At 41.4% G+C, this 15,059-nt stretch overlaps 1 protein-coding gene across 1 annotated transcript in view; it reads left to right on the top strand.

The window, feature by feature from the left end:
• Positions 1 to 1,863: 1,863 nt before the first annotated feature.
• The window catches only part of SPATA6 (spermatogenesis associated 6), a gene marked incomplete at its 5' end in the record, with an annotated part of 38,515 nt that continues 25,319 nt past the window's right edge, over positions 1,864 to 15,059 (top strand). Inside the window, 6 exon segments of the mRNA XM_084265963.1 lie at positions 1,864 to 1,963; positions 1,966 to 2,030; positions 7,151 to 7,288; positions 8,829 to 8,877; positions 9,722 to 9,763; positions 11,108 to 11,232. Of these exon segments, the coding sequence (XP_084122089.1) occupies positions 1,864 to 1,963; positions 1,966 to 2,030; positions 7,151 to 7,288; positions 8,829 to 8,877; positions 9,722 to 9,763; positions 11,108 to 11,232 (519 nt within the window).

Consider the following 15,059-nt stretch of genomic DNA (forward strand, 5'->3'; position numbering starts at 1 on the left):
TAAATATATGTGTTAGAGGTCAGCGATTCAAAACCAAGCCCTTTTCTAGGCCCTAAATTCAGGATTATTGCCCTTTGCTCAGACAAAAATAAAGAAGACTTCCAGCTCTTAACAGAAATCCTATCAATGAAAATAAAGCCTGAGTTTCCAGCCATTAATTTATTTTAAAAGCTTGAAATGGAGAGATGGATTAAACATCTCTGCTAATAGCTGATACAACTTTTATCTGCACTGGCACATTATGTTCTTTGCATCACTTTGGGTTTGATTAAAAAACAAAACATTTTGAGAATGATAATTTCTGGCAAAACATGAAGTCAGACTATTTTGGTGTTTCATGTGACCGTAAATACTCTTGAGAACAATTTATCAATGAAGAAGTTGGGGGATGCTATTGATGTGGTAATCGTGGTGATTGAGATGTGGCATAAATTTGAATTTGTCCAGTAATTAAAGCAGAAAGGTAGGCCTGAAAAGATGAATTTCAGACATGAGTGTGTAGGCAGGTCTCTGAAGATGGGGCCAGTTGGAGTATTTCAGGCCTGCTTCACGTTTCACTCACAGACAAGACTCAAACAGGATCCTCAAAGAATTGAAAGGGCCCAGATGCCTCAAGCAGGGTATAGGTGACATCTAAGCGTGCCTCAAAGCAGACAAAAGAAAGTACAGAAACTCACTGCTTTTTAGCTATTCAGCCTCCAAGCTGTGTGAACCCTGGCTAGTGTCCTTTTCTGAAGGGAAGGCTCTCTTGGCACCTGTCTGCAGGAGGTGCAAGAAACCACGGACTGGGACACAAGACATGTCTTTGGGATCACTGAATCCCAGAACATTAGGAGTTGGACGGCACCTTGAAAGATCACCTAATCCAACCCCTCCTGCCAGAGCAGGATCTCCTAGACTAAATCGCACGGGAACACATCCAGGTGGGTTTGAATGTCTTCAGAAAATGAGACCCCACAGCCTCTCTGGGCAGCCTGTCCCAGGGCTCCGTCACCCTCACAGTGAGAAAGTTTCTCCTTATATTCACATGGAACTCCCTATGTTCCAGCTGCACACGCTGCCCCTTGTGCCAGCGCTGCCATCACTGAGACTGACTCCATCATCCTGACTCCTACCACTTACATATTAATAACCATTAATAAGGTCACCCCTCAGTCTCCTCTATGTTAAAAGAGGCCCAGCTCCCTCAGCCTCTCCTCGCCAGGAAGGTGTTCCACTCCATCTCAGAGGCCCTGCGCTGGGCTCTTTCAAGGGGTTCCATGTCCTTCTTGAGCTGAGGGGCCCAGAACTGTACACCATGTACCAGGTGAATACCTGGGATGTTCCACATCAGCCCCGCCCTCCCGCCTGCCTGCCCCATGCTGGACACGTCACATTTCGCACCTAGCGAAACGATCAACCAGCCCCCATCAGTGCGCCCGCCGAGGGGTTGGACCAGGCTGGCACCCCAGGCCCGAGGGAGGGGCCGGGGAGGGGCCGGGGAGGGGCAGGAGGCGGGCGGGCAGCGCCTGGGCCGAGCGCGGGGCGGGGGGGGGGGCGGGGGAAGAGGGGCGCGGCAGCCGCGCGCGGCACTGTGGGACCGGCAGCAGGCGCTGGCGCACGGCATTGTGGGAGCGACAGGCGCGGTCGCGCAGGGCACTGTGGGAGTGATGGTGCCGTGAGCCGGACGGCGGGCGCAGGGCGGTGTAGGGAGTAGAGGGAGTTGTGCCGAGGCGGGCGGCTGGTGCTGACGGGCGGTGCGGAGCGGCAGCCCGTGGCAGGCGGGACCGGCGCGGTCCAGCCGCTGTTTGTTCCTTCGCTCGCTCGCTCGCCCGCCCGCCTCCCTACATCCACTCTGCCCTCGGCCCGCCATGGCTAGTGCGCATGCGCAGGGCGTGCCGGAAGTGCTCCGGTTGCCGTGACAACGGCGTCTGCCCCGCGGCGCGGGCTGGTAGCTGGAGCGGGCCGGGAGCTGGCGGGTGCCCGCCCCGGCCCGCTCGCTCATGCCGCGGAAGGCGCTGCTCTGCGTCCTGCAGCTGGATGTCCGCTCGGTGAGTGCCCGGGCCGCGGCCCCGCCGTCCTCGGCCGGGACGAGGAGAAGCGGTGGTTTGCTCTTCCGGAGCCGCTTCCCGGCCCGGGGGCTTCTTCAGGAAGCTGGCCCGGGCCGTGGTGCCTAGTGGGTCCCTCTGTCTGGGACCCAGGCTGGCTCCTGGGCAGCTTCTGCCCCTTCTGTGTGCGCGGCCTCCGGCAGACGGTGCCTGAGCCCCGTTTGCGTTAGCAGCGTGTCACAGCTCGGGGTGCTCTCTCGCGGCTTTCAGGGGCCCCTGGAGAACATCTTTTACAATACAGGGATTGGTTCCTGTGAAGCTGTATGGTGTGGAAAAAAGCACCCTTGCAGAAAAAAAAAAAAAAGAAAAAAAACCCAAAAAAACTACACTACCAAAACCAGAGCAGAAGAAATCCCAGGAAACAGTAGCTTGTATGTGGCATATAGTCCCCTGTGAACAGTGAGGTCCCTGTGAGGGCTAGGAGGTGACACTGGGCACTCTGAAGTACCTGGGTGCTAAGTGGGTGCAGACTGAGATCAGTTGGTGTGAAAGTGGAAAGATTTTATGTTAATCAGGTTGGGACAGTTCTTTGTGCCGAGTTTGCAAAGTTTTCTGCTTGTATATGAGGTGGGAGTAAAGTAAGAGACTGTGTTGTTCCCCCAGTAATGGTTAGGAAGTAGTTGAGATACATAGTGCTCTGTTGCTCTGGAGTTGTTGGGTTCTTAGACCGTGGTCACTGTAATCAAGCTTAGGCCTCTTCATGGGGCAAGGGCTGCCAGAATATGTGCTGCTGTAACAAAAACCTGAGGCACCATTGGAAGAAAACAGGTGTGGGTCAGAAGGAGTAGATATGGGGAAATGGACCTGGTATTCCTGAGTGCTTAACCACCTTTGTTCCCAGGCCTTTGTGGCTACTCTACAATAGAGCTGTGACAATCCACACACAGACGGTGAGGGTGTCATCCTAATGGAGTTGCTCTGCTGTTTCAGAACTTAGGGTTCATCTTTGTAATGTGAAAGCCCACTTAGTTCCTGGAAAGGAGCAGATATGCTTTCCTCTTCTGCTCCTACTGCCATGAACTACTTGTGTGCCAGGATAGATCCCAGGGAAGGTGTTTCCTGGGGTCAGGCTTAAGTTGTGGGCTATTTGTTAACCACCCTGCTCTCAAGGCTACAAACAACAGTGGAAAGGGAGAGAACAGGAAACTTCCAACACAGATCTGAATGTCCCTTTCAGCAAGTGTAGATCATTCAGTTCTATCCCTGCTTATGGTACATAATTTCTCTGAGATAACCCTTTTAATAAGTGTATTTTGTTTGGTTTAGAACCACTTCTCCCCACCCCTATGAGAGCCTACTTTGGTATTTCACTCCTATGATGGTTTAAAAACTTCCCAGCCTAAATTTCCTTCTTGCTAGCTGATGGCCTACTCTTACACAAGTGTCAGCGCTGGCTTCTCACTTAAATAATTTTATTTTTTCCTTCCTTCATGTTTGCTCTCTTGATGAATGTTTTGGGCAGCAGTTCTGTCCTTTCACCGTTAATCTCTGTCAGCTAAAGAGATCTGTGATCTGTTTCTTTTGGTAGCATTTTGTTTGAGAGGCTCACCAGTCTTCTGATCACGTTAAGGATGGGTGCTGCTCTTCCACTTGAGTCTGAATTGATCAGAATGGGAATTGAACTCAACATTCCATACAGGGTCTCACCATTACCTTAGATGATGTCAGAGAGGAAAAAAAAGTCCAGAGTTCATCCTATATATCTTATTGTTAGTCTCTTCACAGCTGTGCTGCAGTTATGCTGTCATTTATTAACACACTCATTGGCTTCCCCTCAGCCAGCTTTGAAGGTCAGCCTCCCTGGTGAAAGCAGGAACTGTTGTTAATACACGTAGGTGCATCTCATTTCTATTACTGTGCTCCTGCAAACAGCTTTTTCTAGATCTTTTCCCTGACCTCTGGTGTTTTCTGATTTTTAATTGGAAAACTTTCCTGAGAGCACTCTGACTTCTTATGTCAAGGTCATTAAAAATATTAAGACACATATCCCAAGATACATAAAGGAATGTTTTCAACAGTAACCCTCAGCTTGATGCCTCACAGTTTTGCACATTATTGATGCTGTCCTTTGGCCATTTCTGTACCACCTTAGCACTTTGTTACTACCTCCCATCTTCTGCATCATATGTAATAATTTCTCATGTGGTACAACATGATGTTACTGATGTCCAGATAAATTAGATATCCTTTGCCCAGAAAACAGGCTTTCAAGAAAATGTCAGGTTTTGCTTGACTGATCTATTTTTATGAAATGTGCTTCTGGGCTTTTTTCCTTTCCTTCATAGCCTGTATTTCTGCATATTTAAACATTCTGATTGGTAGGTTGTAGCTTTTCAGATTTCTGCCTCGCACCAGCCTTGTGTTTGTTATTTTTGGGCTGGTGGTGATGTCCTTGTTTTCATACTTAGGTTTTAGTTACATTCAGATGTAGCAAGAAAAGTTACATTCTTTCAGAACCCAGGCTGAAGATGTTTCATCCTTGCTGTGCCTAGTACATACTGGGTGACTTCAGTTTCTATAATTTCATTCTTTAAGTTGTTTTGATTTTTGTTGTTTTTTTAGGGTTTTGTTTGGTTTTTTTCCTCTTGTATTAGATATGATTAAAACCAAGGCAAAGCAGTCAGTTGTGCTTGGGACATAGACACGTTAGTGTTTGCATCCTGTTTGAGTTACACTTCGTCCATTTGCTTTCTCCTTGTTTGCTTTATTTGTGACTAAAGCCTTGTCCAAATTTGTGTTTCCTTTTCCTGCCCTTTTACAGTGCTCTGCATATTTCTCAACCCTTTGTAAAATCAATCCACTTGTGTCAGAAGTTCTGTCATCTTCAGTTTTTTTCCCTGCTTTAGGATACTGATGGGGTTTGCTCCTTTTGACTTAAATTCCAAGGTCTTTTCCCAGCAGAGTCCTTGAGCTTTTTGGTTTATTTCACTGTTAGCTTTCTTCCTTTCTGAAAGGCTGCTCTTCAGAAATGGAAAGCCTTGGTTAAAGACCTTATTTGGTTTATCCTGCTGTTAATTTAAATTTAATAATTCATGATTGCTCAGACTGAGATTTCATTGTTATTTGGGGTTTTTTTGAGACTAATTTTGGTGCCTACCTCTGCTGCTGGCATTTAGATTGCTCAAGTAGCAACAGAATGAAATTCACATTACTCTTCATGTCATTGCTACATGGAGAATTCAGAAATGCAGCAGTGAAGGTAGGTAATGCATTAAGCACCAAGGTGAATTAATAGCATGTGGATTACTGCACAGTAAGGAGCCTAGAATGGGAGCTGGGGATGTTTAGCCTGGAGAAGGGGAGGCTGAGGGGAGACCTTATCACCACCTACAACTACCTGAAGGGATGTTGTAGAGAGGTGGACGATGGTCTCTTCAGCCAGGTGACAGAAGATAGAACAAGGGGCAATGGCATGAAGCTGGGCCAGGGCAGGTTTAGATTGGATATTAGAAAAAAATTTGTTACTTGAAAGAGTTGTCAGGGCCTGGAACAGGCTGCCCAGGGAGGTGGTTGAGTCACCTTCCCTGGGTGTGTTCAAAAAAAGGGTTGATGAGGTACTTAGGGATATGGTTTAGCATAGGATGGGAATGGTTGGACTCAATGATCTTCAAAGGTCTTTTCCAACCTTGTTGTTCTGTGATTCTGTAGAATGGCACTTCTTCACACTGAGATTATTTTTGCAACTCTAACTCCATTATAGGATAGCCAGAATAAATGATACCTGTTGTTTGCAGTTTTCCTCTTTCCAGTGTCTTCAAACCTCTCACTTTTTAATCTCAATTAGCAGGCAAATACTGGTTGCCTTCTCAAAGGTGAAAGATTCAAAACCCCTGCTAAAATGGATTGCAAACTCTAAAGAAATGTCAAGAAGAAAGGCAAGAACTAAACTAATATGACTTTGTAGTATGTAGTTTGGGGGATCTTTTCTTATATGAATGAAATCTGTGTCTTTCACTCACTCCTGTTCACAATTGCAATTGCATGAGTGTCATACCAGCAGTTTAATGCTTGACAGTCTGTTTCAATTGGGATATCTATTATGCTTTTCTTGCAGATTTGGAGCCCTCATTTACATGGAGAGGAAACCCTTTTTTAAATTTTTTTCCTCTTTGGATATTTATGTGTGGAAAGGCTTTTTTTTAGCTTATATGGCACCTATAATAATCTATAACACACTGGTTTCTGTTATTTCTTTCACCTGAGGCGCTTTTCCTGCTGTTTATCTAGTTTGGTTTTTTTAAATCCAGTTAGGATTCTAAGTAAAACATTGATTTGGGAGTAGGAGACTGTAACCAAAGCACTTATTTTAATTCCTGTCACTCTTATCCTTTGTCTTTCTACCTGGCACTTGAAAGTCTAAGCACTTTCTCCAGCAACTTTAAGTTGGAAGAGACAACTCTGTATTTATTATACTGTCATAAAAATTGAGCAGTAGAACTGAAGTGAAAGGTGACAGTTCTCTGGCTGGTTAGTAGAATAAAACCAGGTAGCTTGGAGAAAATAACAAATAGTTTTGCCATGAACTGTGTACATCCTAGCAGTGAAAACACAAGTAAGAACATCTGATGTTCATGGGGAGCTTTAAAAACAGACCAAGTTCTTTCTTAAATAAGAAGAATTTCACAGAGAAGGTTGAAAGATTAGTGGCAATATCTGGCAGGCTAAAATTTGGATGCATTGTGTCTTGTCATGTAGGCTTCATTCTACATGTGTCTTCGTATAGAACCTGTTGTGACCCTTGATGATAAACTCTTAGGTAGTAAATCAGTGCATTAAGTGTATTAACCTGGGATTGGCATACCAGGTTTCAGCTCTTGTGAAAGGCAGTCGTGTATGTTTACCTAGAGTACTTGGTCATTGTTATTTTCAAATGGTGACTATTTTTCCTGATCAGTCTGTACAAACAGAATTGCTTTAGAAAAGGAATGTTTTTGCTCTAATTTGTTATAGTCTGACTCAGAAATCAACTGCTTCAGTCTGGACCATTTAATTTTTATCTTGGAAATGGCCATTACTTCTGCAACTGAAGTTCAGTTTGTTTAATGAATATGTTACTCTTACAGATAACTTGCCCTGGAGTGCTGCTGAAGGACAAAGAGGAGCTTTATCTCAGTGTCTCTGTGCTTGGGCAGAGCAAAAAGACTCACTGCGTCCCTGCAGCGTTTCCACTCCTCTTTCAAGAAAAACTAGTATTTGAAAAGGTAAGATAACGTCAAGAGCTAATACAAGCCAAATAAAACCCATCCCAAACTCCACAAAAAACTCACTGTAAAACCCCTGAGCACAGGAAATCACACTGAGGATGGCATGGCATTGTAACTCCTGCTTCTCTTCAGCACAGAGGAGATGTGTGCCTATATTATCCCCACGGTGACTCCGAGAATAACGCATACTGAAGAGTATAATGTGTGATGAGGCTTTCTAGGTGTTTGTTCATTCTTTTGTGAATTATCCTTTTTTCAGTGTCTTATTTGCTGGCTTGGATGGAACTGAACCTTGCTGTTCTAAAAATTATGGCAAGGTGAAGAACAAAGAGTATAAGATACAGGAGAGTCAACTTAATTTAGTAGAAGGCTAGAATAGCAGCTCAAGCGTTTTTGGTGACATCTTTCTCCCTTTGAGATACTTTTTTCATGGTTTGTCACCAGAATTCCCAGGTTGGTACTCTGGCCTTATAATTTATAGTTGTTTATCACATATTCTGAGTCCCTGCTAGCTTCATTATTAGTATCACAGGGATAATGAAACACAGTATCTTACAGATACGATCTGGCTTCTTGACTACCTATGAATAATAATACTTTGCCCTTTCTAGTTCCTTTCCTTTAAGCATCCCCCAGCACTTTGAAAAACAGACTGAGTAAACATCAATGACGCTCTGGTGATGTGGGTAAGATACAAAGGGTGATAATTTCAGCAGCTACTGAAGAGTAAAAAAGACTGTATTTTTTTAAAGGCAAACATACCACAAACTACTTAATGGCAATGTACTCAATACTGCTTCCAGTGCAATTTGGAGGAACTCAAAGACACCAGGATCTGTCTGTTTACAAAAGTGGTGAACAAGAAAGCTGAGAATAATATCTATATTCTTACTAATAGCTTTTAAACAGATCTAGATCCTTGTGGAGCACCTGTACTTTGGTATTTTTCAGTGTGTGGTACCTTGAATAGTGATGTGATCTACACCACTTGGCTGAGACTTTTGTATATAATTAGGGGGAAGTCTCTCACCTGCTGAACATCAAGTGCAACATCCTCCCCTATTCCTTGCCATCTATTCGCTTTTGATTCAGGTTAAAAAAGCCCTGAACAGTACTCTGTATGTCAATGGTCACATCCATAAAAATGAAGCTTAAAGTGTAACTATATTAAAGAACATATTCTTAATCTATCAGATTTCTAGTACATTCAGCAATTTATCTTTCTCTCTTTAAATTGTAGAGACAATACTTATCTCTACATGCTCAACTCTTCACAATACCTCCTGATTTAAATATGGAGAGGTAACCCTGAATGGCTAGAAAGCATATGACAAGCATTGCTAGCTTTCGATGAGTTTGATCATGTGCCAAATAATAATTTCAGTTTCCTTTCTTTTTCCAGTGGGGATAGGGCTCTTGGCAACCATTTGAAGCAAGGAAGAATATTGATTTTGTGACTTTTTTTCCCCTTTCTCTGTCCAGGAGGGCCATCTGATGACTTTGACAGTGTCATTATTATTATTTATTTCTTTTCCAGGCATTTGCTGACATAGTTGATCCTGGAGACCTTGTGGAGTTACTGGAACGTAGGTCCTGCTTTTTATGTATACTATGTTGTATGCATTAATGTCATGCATGTATGGGCTCTAAAGACCTTTTGGAGTTTTGAAGTGTGTAATGATTTTTCTAGCAGGAGCCTGTTCTCTGAAAAGCTAGTGTGTAGCCAGTGTAATAGAGCTTGTAGTAAACAAGTGGGACCCTAGCACTAATGGGCTTTCAGAATAGACTTGTTCTCAGTGCAGGCAGTTACTTACCCAAAATATTGTTAACTAACAAAATGCCTCCAGAAATGTATTCTCTGTACTGTAGAACAGGAAAGGGGTAAAAAGTCATAATTAATGGAAAATCCAGCTGGTTATCCAGATAGGTAATGGAGTCCTTTATCTGATAATTTGATTAATTTTCAAATAATATAAGCATAGACCTTTGATTTTGGTAACGTTATTCTTTTAAGCTTTTAAGAAAATTATATGTCTTGCCATGTACAGAGCATAATATATTGTAATGAGGCAACACTGACCCTGAACTCAAACTCCAGCAATATGCTCCCTCATCTGAGAGTTATCTGAAAAAAAGTAGTGAAGCTTGCATCATCTTCTTTAAAAGAAGGACAAACTTAGTAGCAATAGAACTTACCAAGTTGTAAGTCAGATTTAGACTTGTCATTTGTATGCTGCTATTGCCATTGTTTTCATCTGTGGCAGTTACACAAGCTGTTCTTAATTTTCTCTAGTTGTTGTAGTGGAAATAGTGTACAGTGCTGTGAAGCTTAAATCAGTGAGCTCTTTTTCTTGGGGGTTGACTATGAGAATTACTTCCTATTTTAGGTTTTTTTTTTAAACTCATTAATAAACTTTTTTTCCTTTCTAGTTGACACAGCAGTACTTGAACTAATACAGCTGGTTCCTCCAGGTATTGTATCAGTCTCTTCATAAATTATTCAATTTAATAGGTGAATTTCCATGAGGACATTGCCCATTACAGCACAATCACTTTTTCCAACACACAAACAACATAGAAAGCTCTTCAACAAATAGTCCTCTGAATGTAAAATGTTAATAGATCAAGAGGATCTCATTCTTGAAAGAGACTAATAACCAAATATTGAAATGTACCATACTCGGGCTTAGGAAAGTGATAATATTTCTAAAATGGAAAATAAACCGAAATCATCCTGTACACAGTTATTAACTGCATCACAATTCACTTGCAAAGTGGCTGTCTGTGAAATTTCAGAGTGCATAATCTTGTTCTCAGAATGACACTTTTTTTCCTTCCATTTTAATGGTGACCGTTGGGAAAACTCTTATCCTCACTGTAAGTATTACAGGTCTCTTGGGATGTGTGAAGATAATAAATAGCGATTTGTCATACTTCTGTTATTGGTTTGTGTGATTATAAAAATCTATTTTAATGAAATTCAAGTGTTCCCATGAATAATGTAAATCTGCATTTTATTGGAAATAAAGTCAAGTTTTAAAGAGGACTCGTTTGGAAACTGTGGTACTAAAAGCCCTCTCTGTCACTTGTCCTTAGTACTTTCAAGGAAAGGAATGCTTCTCTCAGGTGACTCACCAGTTTGTTTACTTGAAGAAAAGCACTGAACATGGACTTTTGTTGTGTGAGAGTAAAGGATCTTGGATAAGGAACTTAGTTTCAGGGGTCAGAAATAGGGGTGATACAGCCCAACATAAGCTGACAGACAAGAAGCCAACAATAGCACTTTTTTTATTTTTACAACATGCTTTCAAGGTTTTCCTATGAAGAATTTTTTTTTTTTAAAGTAGCAAGGCAGGATAGTGAGATAATATTGAGATAATGATTTTGATGTCATTTGTGCTTCTTACTGCTACTACTATTACTATTCTGCAATATGGAATGATTCAGTTTTTCATAATGGATTGGCTGCCATTAAAAAAAATACTGGTATTTTTTCCTGTGGCATGGAAAGGAAGGGGACAACTACTGAAGAATTGCTTGGAGAAATGTCTCTTAAAGAAGAGACATTCATATGTCTGTTAAGAGAAGATTCTGTTAATTGCTCTGTATTTTTTTACAATAATAACGAAATACACTTTCAGAGCAGATTCTGCACGTTTCTACTCCTGATGTAACTTGATGAGGTTATTTCCTAGTGTGATACAAGTTTTAGAGCCATCCTGTTAATTTTTAAAGAACAAAATTTATCTTAGTGTGTGGTGTCTGTGTTATCTGGCTTTGTCTGTTTTCTGGTTCAAGTATACATTTTCCTTTCAGTAGGAAAAGTTCTAGCTACGTATGAAGAAAACACAAGAGATTTCCTGTTCCCTGACCCTAAGCTTACCCGTGGGCACCATGGTTTAGATCGTGAGATTTTAATGAAGAGGTCCTCTTCTTTTACAGTGAGTGAATATCTGTGGGTTGTATTTATGACACAGTGTGTTGCACTGAAGTAACCCCTTGAGCTACTTCAAATGAAAAGTGATCTCTTTTGATAGATTTTTGCCATTTCAGGTGTTGAATGTACAAATCCAAGGTTGAACTTTGGTGATGGTAGAATCTTTTTTTTTTTCAAAATGCTTCAAGAAATTATTTAATGTGGCAAAGTTTGTTTTCCTTTTGTTTGCAGTACAGCACTGTGACATGTCTTCCATTTCATTTAATCTGTGATGCAGTTGGTAGTTGAAGGGATCCAAAGAAAGCAGAAGGTGTCATGTCAGCCTCACAGTTCTCAGCAAAGAACCATGTAACCCCCCCTCCTCAGTCTGTCTTGGTAGCATTTTGTGCCAGACCAGTTTTGGTACTGTTTAGAACAATGGCAGTCAGTGCAACTTTATAGTGCCATGCCATCTGACCTGTGGGCCTCCCTGAGGTGCAAGACCATCACTAAAATAATAAGTAAGTGAAATTTAGCTTAGTGCTTCATGGGTTTTTTTCAGTTCTAATGAAGCCTGTTTCTTAAGGTCTGTTCATGACGTTGAGGCTCATTTATTAACTTGCCTTTTCTACAGTTTCAAAGAAGCTATGATAAATGATAATTAATTGACAGAAGAAATGCAATGAATTAGTTAATTTTCTGGAGATAAGGGCCCAAGTACATAGTAAATGAAAATTACTTTGTGTCATGTTGCCCTTTCATAGAGTTTGTTGAATCTTAGGTGTCAGTGGAATAACTCAGGAAGCACTTTGAAGATGAAGGTGAGGATGATGTGGGGGATATGATTTGTAGTTCACTTTGTTTGTCTTGTTTTGGTTACATTTTTCCAGTGGCAGGACATTTGGATTGGGAAGACAGGAACTCATTCACTCTGTCCATTGTGATTGGATTAAAAACACATGGCAGGAGGGAAATGCTGATTAAAGGCCATTGGTATCCTTTAGCTGGTATAGTCTTTCTCCTGCAAGTGCAACCTCAACATTGCCTAGTCACTTGGAATTAGAAGTTTGAATAGGGTGTCTAATGCTGTCTTACACTTGAATGAATGAAAGCTATGGTTTTGTGATACAAAATGTATACTTCTTCAGTAGCTTAAACTATCCCTGCAAAAATAGCCATAATTTGTTGTCCGTAGCATCTCTTTCATATGGCTTGTCCTCTGTGTGTTAGTAATGGCTCAGGAGAGGAGGTGGGACTGTATTGCTTTCATAGTATACATAGAATAGACACTTTTCTGCTGTTAAAGAACATATAGGAAGGTAGTAATAAATAAGGTGGTGTTAGCTAAATAGTTTCAGATATTTTTTTTTTTGTAAATGCAATATAGTAAATCTTCATAGCAGCAGAGCCACTAGAGAGGCTTTTTGTTGGAGTGAGTTATTCAATGTTAAAATTATGTATTTTCTAATGAAGAGAAGATACCATGATTTGTGAGCTGTGAGAAGATGTGATCAGAGTCATTTGGATGTGTAACTGAATGATGACACCATAGTAGCTTTAAAAAGTTGACTTATGGAAGACAGAAATGTACTTTCATGTCCTTGGGAACTGTGTAAATGAAATCCATCTTTGCCCTGGAACGAGGAGTGCAGAAGCATCTGCTGCTCCATTCCATCTCCAGCACAGAAAGAACAGTTCAAGAAAGGATTTTGGCATATTGACCCCATTTTCAGGAATAATAAAGAAGCTGTGTTTGATGGAATTGGAAGGAGGCTTCTGAAAAGAACTTGTCGTTCCTCTCCTTGCTTGCCAAGTGGGATAGCTGTGAGAGGATTTTTATCTTCAGTAGTAATGCAGGCTCAAATGCCTCCATCTTCTAGTGTTCCTTAAGCTTTGCTGGCAAATATCTCCTGCTAAGGGTATCCACACCAGGCATGGAATGTGTATGCAAAGCAAATGAGAAAGTATTAAATGAGGTCATGAGAACCATCACATTATTCGTGTGCTAGCCAAGCCATGTTCTTCCCACATGAAGTTATTTATAGCTAGCTGAGTTGTTGAGTATTTTTGACTGACAGCTGTGCTTCAGTGGCACTTTGACTCCAAATAAATTTGTCCTTTATTAAAAAAAAATAAAGGTAGCAACAACAAGGTTACATTTGTGGAGTTCAGATAGGCAGTGACAACAGTGTCTGATTAACACTGCTAATCTGCCAGTTGGAAGGAATCCCAAGTTGAGAGGATCAGAACTCCTCCAGAAATCTGGCACTTGGCTGATAATGTCTCTGGCTAAATGTCTTATGAGGCTTACAAAGACCACATGCATTTAAGATGTGCCTCGAGTTCTCTCTTCTGGTCCAGTGTTGCCCAGCTGAGGCTTTTGCTGGCTCTTCTGGCAGTCTTGCCTTTCAGAAAATGTTTAAGCCCTGACTGGTCGTGACTTCTTACAGACATTCTTATCTCCATTCCCCACCTTCATGCAGTATTTGCCATGTTACTTAAAACAGTTTCTTTTTAGTTCTGCTTTCTTTCATTAGCATACTGATACAAGACTTCTGTTATACTCATATGTACTTTTTTTAAGCTACAAACCTGTCTTCCTGCTCCTTACAGCCAAAAAGCACATTTTAGACTTGTTTTCTAACTTGTGTTCTTCTAAATATGAACCACATTTACATTTTTTCTACAATCAGATTAATTTTTATGTCCATATCACATCTGTGTAATGACTGGTACAGGAAAAACTGGAAAGCCTGTGCAGGGTTGCACACACCACTAAGCCAGAGGCAGAGAAATAGATCCCTAAAACCTTATGGCTGGATCTTCATTTAAAGATGTTTAGGGCTGTACAGCGGTGTCTACATAATACTATATTGAATATCCTTCAACATCTCCTAGTTTGGGAATTGCAGAGACCAGAACTCCTCCTGTAACTGCTTTTGGCCTGTGATACTTTTGACATATCCATAGCTGTGTGAGTACCATCCATATTCCCTCTCCATGAAGAGAAATCATGCAGAAACCGTGGGTCTGTGTGACTTTTGAGCTAGAAGCATTTAACGGTTTTATAATCATTGTCAGTCTCTGTAAGAGCAGTAGGTGCTCTGTTGTTGCTTTTTATAGAAGACTTACTAATTCTGATGTGTCCTTTTTAAAATTGTTGATAGCACTTGACAATTCATTAGTAATAAAAATGAGTTGATTAAAGACGGTCAGCTCTAAAATCTCTTTTATATGCCATAACTCAACTTGATTGAATCCCGGACTCTGTTAATTGCTATGACTGAGCTTTCTTAGCATTTTTGTCATTTCATTTCCATAATCTAACCTGGGGCCAGATTGTATTCCCTTCTGGGAAATCAGTTTGTGTTTAGGTAGGGAATAGTTTGAATCAGCAGTAGGCTTTCCTCATGAAGTTCCTGTTAATGCTTACAAATGTGGGGCAGTCACAAGCAAAACAGGTCCTTTTCATTTCTCAGTGATTTTGCATATTCATACACACAGACGCCTCAGGATATGCAGCAAACTCTGTCCATGTTGAAAGATTAGAGGGTAGAAGGTTCTAAGGACATTTGATTCTCTCTTTACTTCTACAGAGTTGTAGAAGATGCACATTGATTTGCTTGTTTATTGCATATGCAGCCTTTAGTTCTTTCATGCCTTTTAAATGTTGCTGTTTTGAGAAATAATGCTTGTGTGTCATAATCCCTTGAGACCCAGTAAATTTGGGGTGTGTTGGACAATTCTAGCTAAGGAAGTAGAGCTCTCAGGTATTATGTTTCTAGACATGGCTGAAGTAAAAAGCGTAAGTTGAACAGGAACTGTTAGCCATGGAAAGGTGGAAGGACCTGT

Source organism: Gallinula chloropus (genome assembly GCF_964237585.1).
Source record: "Gallinula chloropus genome assembly, chromosome: 6".
NCBI lineage: Eukaryota > Metazoa > Chordata > Aves > Gruiformes > Rallidae > Gallinula > Gallinula chloropus.